Genomic DNA, 12512 nt, shown 5'->3' on the forward strand with positions numbered 1-12512 from the left:
TAATGTCTAACATTTGCAGCAAATTTTTTCAGCTCAGATTTTTCAGCTCCTCAACATCAAAGGTTTGGTTTGCAAAACCCTGTTCACCTCCCCCACATTTGACAATCCCACTGCCATAAGCAGGAGATCAAAGGCACTATTTTTAAAGTTGCAGAGCGTACCAGTCCAGAGAACTAAAAAGATCTGCAAATGCTAAGTCCCAAGGGGTGCAGGTAGATTAGATGCAAATACATTCCTGACTTCTTATACACAAGCATGATGCTCCACAGAGGCTCCAAAGGGTGAAGTGTGCTGGACTGGCTATCTGATGAGTGTGCTCTGGCATTCTCCCCCTTAATCTGCCAGCTCATAGTGTACCCAACTGCAGCTGGGATTTTAAAAGGGGTGGAGTTTGGGAGAAGGTTGCCCAAGAGCTTCCTCAAAGGTTTCTAAAGAATGCATTTAAACTAAAATCAGTGTGGTTGAACAGCTGGGTTGGAAAATTAGTTGTTTTAGCACTGGAGTTAGAGGCACGGTCCCCACTGGCTGTTAAAAGACTAAACTCTGCTAGATTTTGTCAGCTGCCGGGAGCCAGAACAAGGCAAGGCCTCTAGGAAAGAGGCAGATGTACCATCTTCTTTCTCCCATTTCTATGCATCTGGGCTGAAACCTGAAACTCGAGTTAAGTAAGGAAGACCAGGGATCTGCTTTGGTTACCATACAGAAGGACCTAAGACTCCAGGGGTCTTTCCCCAATTCTGTCTTCACAGACTGTCAAGCATGAGGAAAGATCTTAGAGGCAATCCAAACTCCCATCCACTGGGGGGAGCATCTGTACAGTAGACATGACAGAACCCCTTGCTTAAACTTTCAGCGACGGGAAGCTCACTGTATCCCAAGGTAGTCAAGTGTTTATATATGCAAGGTAGCCACGCAAAATAGAGAGCTGGCCTAGAGACTAGAATTCAAGTATTCTGACACACACTGGCTCTGTGACCCTGGGCAAGTCATTAACCTCTCAGTGCCAATTCTCCAAGACTATAAGTGACATGGTGACCTGCATCAGTAGAGGAAATTTCTTCATATGAGAAAATATTTTGTTGAATCACAAGGTTGCAAGCTAGATTGCTAGAAGACAGCAAGGAGTTGAGTGGAGACTTGAGTACAGAGAGCTTTTTCCAAGTTCAGCTGATAAGGGATGGAAAGATGGAAGGTTTTAGTGAAAGTTAAAGGATAGAGACAGGATCATCTTTGGGATGGTAGGGAAGAAGCCAGTAGATAGGAAGAGACTGAAGATTAGAGAGAGGGAGATTTAATACCACTTTGTTTTACTACGTCTTTTTTTCAACATTTGTGCGTCCCTCTATTCCTGCCCATCTTTCATCCTCCAAGAATAGAAAAATAACCAAACCAGCATAAATATTTGAAGGCTGTTTCTTACCCTTCTCTCATTTATCTAAGAGTATATTCCTTTCTGAGAAGCAGTGAGGTATAATGGAGACCTGGCTTCAAAGCCAAGAAAACTGGGTCCAAGTTCCGTCCCTGACACATAATGGCTATGTGACCTTGGGCAAGCCACCCAACTCTACTCAGTGCTCTAGGAAAATGTGACTTGCAGAGAAGGGAACCAATTGCATTGGCAGAGGGAGATTTCTCACATAGGAATTCTCCACACTAATGAAATCACAGGCCAGTCCCTAGCCTACTGTCTCTTTTATTCTATGCTTGTAAGCTTATACCAGGGATTCAATTAAATGTTTACCTACCAGGCACTCACTACTAGGTGCTGGGAACATAAAGACAAAAATGAAAATGGTTTCTGCTCACGAGGAGCCTTATTCTACTGAGGGGAACAACACATGCAGAAATAAGCCAATACAAAACATGTATAATTTGGGGAGTGGGAGAATTGATGACCGGTGAAATAACAGAAGGCCTCTTAGGAGTGCTAAAACAACACTTAAGTAGAGTCTTAAATATAACTAGAGAGGTGGGGGGGGGAGCCTAAGTGAAGAAATAGAAACATCAAGTGGAATGTTGCATACAAGGATCAACAAGTAGCCTGGTTTGGCAGAATGTTCAATATGTGATCAATCAATAGTAATGGGAAACGTCTAGGAAGACAGGTTGGAAAGATACGGGGTTTATATCTTATCCTAGAGGTCACTGGGAGCTACTGAAGCTTTTTAAACTGGGGTGGGATCAGACTTGTGCTTTAGAAATATTTGACAATTATACAGATGATGGACTGGAGATAGGAGAGCCTGGAGGCAGGAAGTCCACTAAGAAAGCTACTGCAGTACTCCAGGCAAAAGGTGATAAAGGTCTAAACTAGGGTATTGGCTGGTAGGAAAACTGGTATGGTTCTAATTCAATGGACAGCGCCTTTTCTGACCTAACTTCTGCAAAGTGTTTTAGTATGTATAGTTGCAGTTTAGTAGTATAGTTACGTACATTTGTGGATGCAAGCTAACGAACTAAATTCCCTTTCACTTTTCTCTTGACTTGGTCACCATTTCTAGGTACAAAAATGATGAAAGCAAACTACCTTTCCCTCCCCAGCAATTAAGAGAAATGATTAGAAGGTACTATATATACACACACCATACATGCTTCAAAAAACTTTTATTGAAAAGAGCTTATAAGGGATACAAAGATGAATGATATTTGCATGTGATATACATATTACACAAGCTTTTAGAAGTGCTTGCACTTGGGGATAAACCTTTTCTATCAGGAACTCTTTTGGCAATCCGCTGAAATCTCTCAAAACGTTTTTAAATGTATAAAAGAAAATCCACAGGATTACAAAGGAAATCAATGACGTTGAAATAGTAATTAAAAAATATATATATTTTAAATACAAGTTCACAGACCCTGGAAATCCATCCCCAAGGGGTTCACTAGCACCATACATTGAGAACACTTGCCCACCTTCATTCGGAAAGGAAAATGGATTCTATCCTAAATAATAACCATTTTATAAGACATCCCCAAAAAAGACAATTTCACATGAGACACAGCGTTAAGTGTTTGTAGCCGACCGCAAGCTCTGACTGAAATAGGTTCTTTCTTCCACCTACCCTTCTGGCGAGAGGGAGGGAGAATGTGTGAGAGGAAGCAAAGGAAACTGTAAAGCAGCACTATTCATCTGCATAAGCCAGGGGAAAAGGAACTGAAATATTCAGGTTTTTAATTTTAAAAAATAGCTACTGCAAAGCTGCCTAGAGATGAATAAATGATTAAGAAATGGACTTTAGTATGGAGGTCTCACAAATACAAACAAGATTCTTCAAACTACAGGGAATAAGAGCATTTAAATACAGACAGGAACCTGAGAAGTGTTACACATAACCTGGATTGGTTAAATGCACTCTACCTATTTGCACTTGGTTAATTATCTCTTCTCCAGACGTTATTCAAAGAATTGAGCCAGTGGTGCCCTCTGGTGGAAGAACTGTTACATCAATTTGTTAGAGGCAACACACATTCGATTCCAAGAGTTTGATTTGCCACAGCCAAGTGTCTTCTACGTGGGTGGCAGAGGTGGCTTGGGGGCGTTCTAGTTTATTCAATCCAATCAGCCTGGTGAGCAGCCCAAAAAACTCTGCAGCTTCTCCCACTCTGAAAGGCCATCAATGACTTTCCCTTGCCTTCCATGCCATTTCTAGGGTTAGTGAACTCTATTTGGAGAACACTAATAAACAGCATGAGGTCACTAAAGGGCCTGTTTGCAAGGAGACTGTCTCCACAGTTAATCAGGTCCATCCTCAAAAGGGAAAAAAAATCAAGTTAAATGAACATCAGAGAAACTGTGAAGGTGAAAAGTTACAATGGAAAACAAAATTACAAAGGAGATGCTTAATAAATGTTTGTTGAAAGAATTATTAGTTGGGAAAGGCCCACTAGTATACCAGCATATTAGTATACTAAAAACACTTGCATGTGCAAATGACCCTTTGGAAAAATGAATTTGATGAGCAAAGTTTAAGCTCAATTACCATAACCTTCAAAAGCAGGACAGTGCAGTAGTGGATAGGGCAATGATCAAGGAAGTTGGGATTTTGTGGGATCGAATCCAGCCTCATGCTTAGTGGAGTGATCCTGGGCCAACTCATGAGACATCACTGTGCCTCAGTTTTCTAATCTGCAAAATGGAGTCATGGGAGGGGCTGCACTCAATGGCCTCTAAGGTCCCTTCCAGCTCTAAACGTATGATCCAGAGCAAGGACTTCTGTTTTGGTGGTATTTCGCCTGCCCTCCTGAATTGTAGGGCTGTGGGTAGTGAGAAGAAATAAGAGAAAAAAGTAGAGAACAGCCCCACTTTGAATTCCTGGAGTTTGCTTTCCATAACACCAGGAAACGGAAAGGAGACAGGACATTACTCCAACTACCTAATATTTTGTGGATGTTTCCATTGAAATTGATGACTCCTGTGCTGCAACAGAGCTCTTCTCTTCTCTCCCCAAAGTCATGCAAAGACTGTCATTACCTGAAACCGAAATTTCACCCAAACAAGTAAAATGACTTATCTTTCCAATAATGACATCACAAGGACAAAATTAAAGATCTATTTAATATGAACAGGCAAAATACAGCTTCAGTATTTACTCAAAAGCATTTAAATATTGCAAATGCCAAATATACATAGGTGCTGCAGAACTAGACTTAAGAAAACTAGGTTAAGAACAAAAATACTTTTTCTTTCATACCTCAATACGTCCCTATGTAAAAAAGGGCTAGCGATTCTTTCTCCCATACCTAAAATAAAAATATTCGCTTAGACACTTGTGCAAAAATCTAACATAAGCTACATGCTTATTGGCACACTGGCAGTGACTTCTGTACCAACTACACAAGAGAACTTCTGTGTTCCCAAATAATGGTGTGGCAGTTACATGCTGCAAATTACTACCTGAAGCTACATAATCTTCCATAAAACCATTATCCTGACAGAAACAACTTGGTCTTCTGCAGCAGTTACAGCAAGAGCTAGTGTGAGTTGCCTGGATAGGAGTTTAACACTGCCACAATCAGTTCATTGCCTGATAAGGTGCCCTGTGAGTTTACGTGCTCCCTTTTCTGGATATGAGTACCTGAAACACCTGCCCAACAGCTGCCTGCCAACAGGGTAATACCACCTTGCACTCCCCCTTACTTCTATTTTACGTAGCAGACAGAATGTGTACACACATCACTGAAAAGCTTCAGCGCTCTTAAAGCACTTGCTCCTCAAAACAACCCCTGAGGTAGGCAGGGCAGTATTAAGCCTTAGTTACAGATGAGGAAATTAAGGTTCAGAGGCTGTGACCTGCCCAAGGTCAAACAACAACTTAGTGGTGGAAGGCAGGACAGAACCTTCTGACCCATCTCTTTCAACAGAGAGCAGATAGTCTCTAGCGGGGCAGAATGAAAGAGATATTGTCACATGTGAACAACATGGCAAGAGGCTTTATTTGACCTTGTTGCCAAGGGAGGGCTTACTGCCCCCCTCCAAAAAAAATTATGTATATATATATATATATATAAAAGCATCAATATTTTAAAATACATAGAAGAAAACAAAGAGAAGTTCAGAAGAGGACACAATTTTGCTACATTGGCATGAAATGCAATCCATAAAACTGCACCTAACACAAGTTTATGAGGTTCACACATACAGCCTCCTTTTACTACTTTATAGCGAAATGTTTGTGTTAAGCTCATCATAGAAAAGCACTTAAGGGGCAGCTAGGTGGCAAAGTGGATAGAGCACTGGCCTTGGAGTCAGGAGCACCCAAGTGCAAATCCAGCCTCAGATACTTGACACTTACTAGCAGTGTAACCCTGTGCAAGTCACTTAACCCCAATTGCCTCACCAAAAAGGGGGGAAAAAAAGAAAAAAGAAAGCATTTAAGTAATAGGGACTTTTCAAAGACCCTTTTCGCTCCCAGAGGGTATTCTTCATACTCACTATTCCCCCTAGCTTCTTTGGCACAACTGAGTATTCCATATACTAAGGTAAAGCCTGTCATTTCCAAGGGTCCTCCATCCCTATTCAGACCCACCCTGGTTGGCTGCGGGGCTCTCTTCATTTGTACCTGACATGTGTCCTCTGCCACATGAACCCACCAATCCCACAGATTAAAAGAAGGCACACTTACTGTTTAGGCACTTCATCTGAAGGAATTTTTCAAATCCCCCCAAATTTTCAGTGGCTTATTAAAGGAATTAAGCAAAGGGGAAACTTTGGCTCTCACTGAAAAGCTAAGCTAAGTGGCCAACAAGGGGAAAAGAAAGAGTCTTGTCCTAGCAGGATAAGCCTTGTTTCAGAGTGCTCTGTTACATGGGCTGGCTGCCCAGGCAGCCCCTGGTTACTCAATTTGAGTTTGCTGTCCCATTTCTCCTGTTCCCACAGTAAACCCATATTTACCCCCTGGGTTTCAGCAGTTATATGCCAAAACTAATTGCTGAGTACTAAACAGACATAAACTAGTTGTGGGTGTGGAAAGGGGACTTGTACATACTGATTTCAAGAACAGAAACACTGCCCTACAATTCAATGGCCTCAGATTCAGCAAAAATCAAACATGAAAAAACACATCTTAAAGGACTGAGCAGGGGGTTCTGATCTAACACCAGTAGTGCTCATTTCCCAGAAAGGGTTGACACAAAGAATTAAATAATTGCTCTTAGTGGAAATGTTGTACTTGCACAGCATAGCCAATCCAGAACAGGGTAATGATGGCACTAGGCACCCAAGAAGAAATAAATTACAGGGCAAAGCATAAGGAGCAACAGAGACAGTACTCTGGACTTCAGATAACTCTGAAATATACATCAACATGCCTTTCAAAAATTATTTCACTGTATGACATTTTACAATCCCTCAAAAAGCCTCTTACTAGAGGGTAGAGGAAACCTGCCTCTACATTTAGATACACAAGCAAGACCTTAATGTGCCCAGGGGTGGAGGAGCATTCTCAATAATGCTCTTCTCAGATCATCAGAATATCTTATTAACAGGATGCTTTCCGGATGCTCTACCACAAGAAGTAGCACAGCAATGACTACAACAAACAGGAAGCATATGAAAGGAAGTATATCAGTGCTCATGAAAAATGAGGCCACAATAACATGGCTACCACCTCCTCCTCCTGGGTTCTCCAGATGAACCATCTTGCTTTCCTTCATTCTTTGACCTGCATCATGTATATCTCCAATCAAAGGTACTTCTAGACAATTCTAGTAGCATGTGCTAGTAGCATCTCCAGTGGCAGTGAAATGAGAAGACATTTGTGTTCCCCTTTTGGCAATATGGATATTTCTAGGCAGAAGGTGCAAAGAGTCCACATCACTAGTTCCTGTTCTACAATTCTTCAGGTACAGTTCAAAATTATTCTTCTTCTTTTGATATATTTAGTAGTCTGGGTTTTCATTTATATAAACAGCTCTCAATATTGCAAGACGGTCTGCACAATTTGAAAAGGTAACAAACTAAATGGAAAAAAAATTCACAGTATCCAAAATTTCTGCTTCCATAGGGTGCACAGAGCTCATCAGAAGAAAAAAAGTCAGTGAATAACAACCAACAATGCTCTTGAAGTTCATGAACTAAGGTGCACTAGCTTCATACAAATGACTCTCCACTGAGAAGCCAACACTGCAGTACTCAGGAGTGACCAAAATAATGATGCAAGGCAAAGTGGTAAAAATTACAATGACAAACTCAGAGTATTTCCTTCAAAAAACCAACCAACCAAACAATATCATAACTCAAACAAGTCTTGTACAAATGTAAAGGAATGGGCATATATACACACACACACACACACACACACACCCCCAAAACAAAATCTTATTAATATACTGTTGTGAGAGTGGCCATGGGGTCAAAAGCTAATTTCATATTATAGAAATATGGGTTTGAGTTGGGGGTGAATAACTTCTAGTGTTCTTTTAACTTATGGAAACCTACAAAAATCTTTAAATACTTTACTAAGAAATGGCAATACCAATAGATACACTTCACCTTCTGAAACTTATTAAAGTATTAAAGACAGAATAAGACTTAAATATTTGTATATAGTTTTTAAGTATACTAAGTAGAGTATGAAGTTAATATAGTCAAGAACTCTCTTCAGACAAAACTTGGAAATTCACTAACTTTTCCAAGTCCTTTTAACCCATTTGTTTTTACAAAACACATACACGTGTGTATACAGATACAGCCACTTAAAGGATGACTCAAAGTGTTCACAAAAGAAATGAGTGAAAGGTCAATAAAAGGGACCTAGGCAAATAGGTTACTGACAAGTAGTTTCAAAATCTTTTCAAAAGCAAGGGTAGAGGAGGCAGAGCCAAGATGGCAGAGTAAAACCAAGAGCAGAGTCAAGTACAGTCTGTAAAACTATAGGCTTGGAATAGACAGACTACTGTTTATTCCAGCTTTCGATCTATAAGCCTCTGAGCACATGCCTCAAAGCAAGAGAAGATGGAGAGGGGAGGAGGTCTGCATAAATATGGGCTTTCCTTCCCTCTCCAGATTCCATGAAGAGCCTGGGTTACTGCTTCAGTTCCACCACCCCAGGCCTACGGTATGACTGGTATTCATAGCAGCGAGGGGAAGAAAACCATCAAAAACAGATCCTGGTCACAGGATCCCTCAAAAGAGGGATCCAAGGGCGATCAGGCTGGGCTCTAATGCATATCTGAGGATCTTCTGAGGACAATACTTGGCACAGATGGGACAAACGAAGAACAAAGGCTAAAGTAAAATAAAGACGAGCTGAATATTTGGGAGGGGAAAGTTGTACAGAACTGAAATACTAAATTAAATTTGTAGACTTTCATATAGCCATACATCTGCTCTCACTGCTGTCTGAATTTACATGCCTTCCTGAATACATAAGCTTTCTCATTACTATAGGAATATCTATTTTTCCTTCCTAGATTCTTTTAATTTGCACTCTATAAAAAACTATAACTTTACAAAACTACTCCTTTGAGGGCAGGGATTTGAGTCCTTATGTAGCCCCAGGACCTAGTACAGTGCCTTGTCTATAAGAGGTGGTTAATACATGTCTGCAGAACTTAATTTGTTATGTAACTGGACTTATTAGCACAAGTAGTATAGATCCCTAATCATATACCATCATAACCACTCTCCAATAACTCACTCTTGTGATGCAATAAAATGGAAGAGAAAAGAAACTAGAGACTGCTTAAAACACTGAGGCAGATTTTCATGGAGAAAACAGAGAATAAATAGGTTAAAGAGTCCTCTAGCTTCAGAGCAGTCACAAAATGTTCCAATAAAATAATGTTTAGGTAATTAGAACAAAATTTACTACTTGCTGTTAGAGTTTTAGTTTCAGTATGTGCAGCATATTTCAATACACATAGGTGTTTCAATCAAATGCACAATTTAAATATTTCTCTTTCTTGCAGCCCAGGATCCCGGTCCTCACTCTGTCACTAACTGTGTTGACTTTGGGTGACAATATCTCTGAACTTACTTTTTCATTTGAAAAATGAGAACTGGCGGCTGTCAGATCTCAGAGATCATTATTCTATGGCTCTATGACAATGCCCTTTCAAGGAATGCAGTTTTGTGCACTACATCATCCAAGGGTTCTTTAATGTGGGGTAGCTCAGCAAACAGAACAACTCAGTCTAGGGAACAATGAAAAGAAAAGCATCAGTGCCTACTCTGCTTCGCTCAAGGTCCTTGTCCTTATAAATGAGCAATGTGAATGCAAAGTGAAGCGATCCACTGGACTGCAAGAAGCTAAGGGAATGACCTTAATGTTTGTGTTTTCAAATTACCAGCTTCGATCCTTTAATAATCATCTTGGGTGTCAGAGACTGTTATCAACAATAAGTTGTTTCCAGGAACTTGAAGGCCCTAACAACTTAGAAAAACAGGCTCATATTTGTGTCATGATGATTATTTAGGGCCCTTAAAAGGGACACGCTAAGACCATACTCTTAAGTGCAGAGGCTCACCACTGACATCTGGAGCCCTCACGTGACTGGTTATCAGGTCTGTACAACTCAGTGAGCTGCCGAAAAAGCTATGCCACAAAGATTTTGATGACCATCTGAATTGATTTCTTACAAATGGGACATGGAGCCCTGGTCTTCTTCAACCTTTTGGCACAGCGAAAACAAACCACTAAGTGAGCGGTCCTCCCATGAATGATGTTCCCATCCCGTGGCCTCTTCTCACACAATTTGCATGGCTTAAAGAGATTTTTGCAATTTTCCATAGCTGCTGTATCTGTATTCTGTTCATACAGGTGGTCTGATTGCTCTCCTATGCTTGAAATGGTCTCCTGGCTTTCAGCACTCTGGGCCAAATCCAGGAATCCTACTGAGCTACAAGAGTTCAGCAGTTTGGACTTTTCCTCCATCTCACAGGGTTCCTTGGGTCGGACGAGCGGGTCAGAGATGGTTCTTCGGCAGTCAGGGACATCAATTCCTCGGTCATCTCTCTTCGCTGGCATGGCAGGGATACTGGACACAGAGAGGGAATGGGACAGCTTCGGGCAATCTGAATACCAGTCTTTTCTCAACGCCCAGCACCGGAAACAGTACCTCTTGCTTGGAGAGTTAAACTTCTTGCACTTAGTGCACTGCCATTCACCCTACAGAATCAAAAGACCTCAAGTCAATCGCTCGAGTGTAACTCCACATGAAGGAACAGACAAGCAGAAAGCACAAAATGTCCTGCAGCTGGTCAGGAGGCGCTCCACACTCCCTGACAAGCAGCTGTGACTTCACTAGGCAGAAAAATCCATCACCTCATAGTGGCTCACCTTTGGGTAATGAGCCTCTCGGAGTAAGGAGGCCTGTCCTAAGGAGACCAATATCTATTCCATCTCCAGACCCAAACAATACATACGTTGTAGCTTGGCAGAATCCACCTGCACAGCCCAGGATCAAGAACCCAAGATCACTTTTCTGCCAGGCTGATACAGCAAAGCAGGACTTGAATGAGGGACATTACCTGAGAATACTGTCAATATTCAAACTCAGGTGTAATGAGGCTTTTCTGAAGAAAGCTACCTTAATCATTTAGGCTTAATCAGGCTGTAGATAATAAGTCCTATGCTACTCACTCCTTCTCTCCTTTTCGTATTGCGTCTTGTCCAATCGACATTACCTGAAGCAAAGGTACAAGAGGACTCAAACTTCTTACCTACCTAACATCACTCAAAAGGTCAGTGGGAAAATAAGCTGATACTAATACCCGGGTTTGGCAAATACTTGCTAGTAGTGCAATGGATAGAGTTCCCGGCCTGGAGTCAGGAAGACTTGAGTTCTAATCCAGCTTTACACACGTACTAGCTGTGTGCCCCTGGGAAAGCCATTTAACCTCTGTTTGCTTCAGTTTCCCCATCTGTAAAATGGGGATAAAAATGCTGATAACAACAGCACCTACCTTGCAGGGTTGTTGTGATAATTGAATAAGGCAGTAATAATAAAGCACTTAGCACAGTGTTATATAGTATAGTAAGCACTACATAAATGTTAAGCTATGACTGCCCAGTAGATTGCAAGCTCCTTGAGAGCACAGTCTGTCTTTTGCTTCTTTTTGTATCCCCAGCACTCAGCACAGTGCCTGACACTTACATAGTTATTATTAGTATGATAAAATCCATTTATTTATGGTGTCTGTTTCCTTCAATAGCACTGATGGGTAGGCTCTATAACAAAGAATCCTTAAACTTAAAGCAACCCAAGGGGCAGCTAGGTGGCGCAGTGGATAGAGCACCAGCCCTGAATTCAGAAGGACCTGAGTTTAAATCTGGTCTCAGACACATAACACTTACTAGCTGTGTGACCCTGGGCAAGTCATTTAACCCCACTGCCTAGCCAAAAAAAAAAAAAAAGTAAAGCGACCTGGATCTTTGCATGATAGTTTTATATTCCCTCTTTTTCCTAGAAAATGCAAGCAGGAAACACCAGGTGACTCAATTGGAAATGTCTTCTTTTAAGGGTAGCCAGAACAACTCAAAAGTATTTAATATAGGCAATTTATTTGCACTGATGCTACCTTGATTGCTCCCTGGCTAAAACCAACTATTACTAAAGAATTACAATTCAGTTACCTAAAGGCTGAAGCAATACCATTTATTAAGATAGAATGCACTTTAGACAGTAAGGCACATAACATTTGGGCCTGCCAATTTACAAGAGCTTTTCTAACAGAGTCTCCCAAAAGTTAAGCCTTAATAGCTTAACATTGCTCTGTGGCTTTTGGGACACCCTCCATGTTGTAGACATCCTCAAAGAAATTCTACAGAAATTTTAGAAGTCTCATGTTGAAATTAGAGTGAGCTACAAAATTCTAGACAAAAATATTATGAATTCCTCAGAAAGGGGAGAATCTGTCAAATTTTAGAAACTCAAAACCAAGGAAACATTTTGCAAGATTTCCTCTCTAAATCATTAACTAAATAAGTGATTTGGACGCAAGTCTCCAACAGAAGTTTAACTAGGATATAAAAGGCCATGATGAACTTACACAAAATGGTCAAGAACTGTAC

General features: G+C 40.9%; 1 protein-coding gene across 5 annotated transcripts in view; it reads right to left on the bottom strand.

The window, feature by feature from the left end:
- Positions 1 to 2587: 2587 nt before the first annotated feature.
- MDM4 (MDM4 regulator of p53) overlaps positions 2588 to 12512 on the bottom strand; it is a 73316-nt gene continuing 63391 nt past the window's right edge. For all 5 annotated transcript variants that reach the window (XM_078156386.1, XM_021002915.2, XM_021002916.2 and 2 more), the window contains one exon: positions 2588 to 10607. In XM_078156386.1, the coding sequence (XP_078012512.1) occupies positions 10035 to 10607 (573 nt within the window). In that variant the 3' untranslated portion in view covers positions 2588 to 10034. The remainder of the gene's footprint in view (positions 10608 to 12512) is intronic.

This window comes from Phascolarctos cinereus, unplaced genomic scaffold (assembly GCF_003287225.1).
Source record: "Phascolarctos cinereus isolate Bilbo 61053 unplaced genomic scaffold, phaCin_HiC Scaffold_5;HRSCAF=322, whole genome shotgun sequence".
In the NCBI taxonomy this organism is placed as follows: Eukaryota; Metazoa; Chordata; class Mammalia; order Diprotodontia; family Phascolarctidae; genus Phascolarctos; species Phascolarctos cinereus.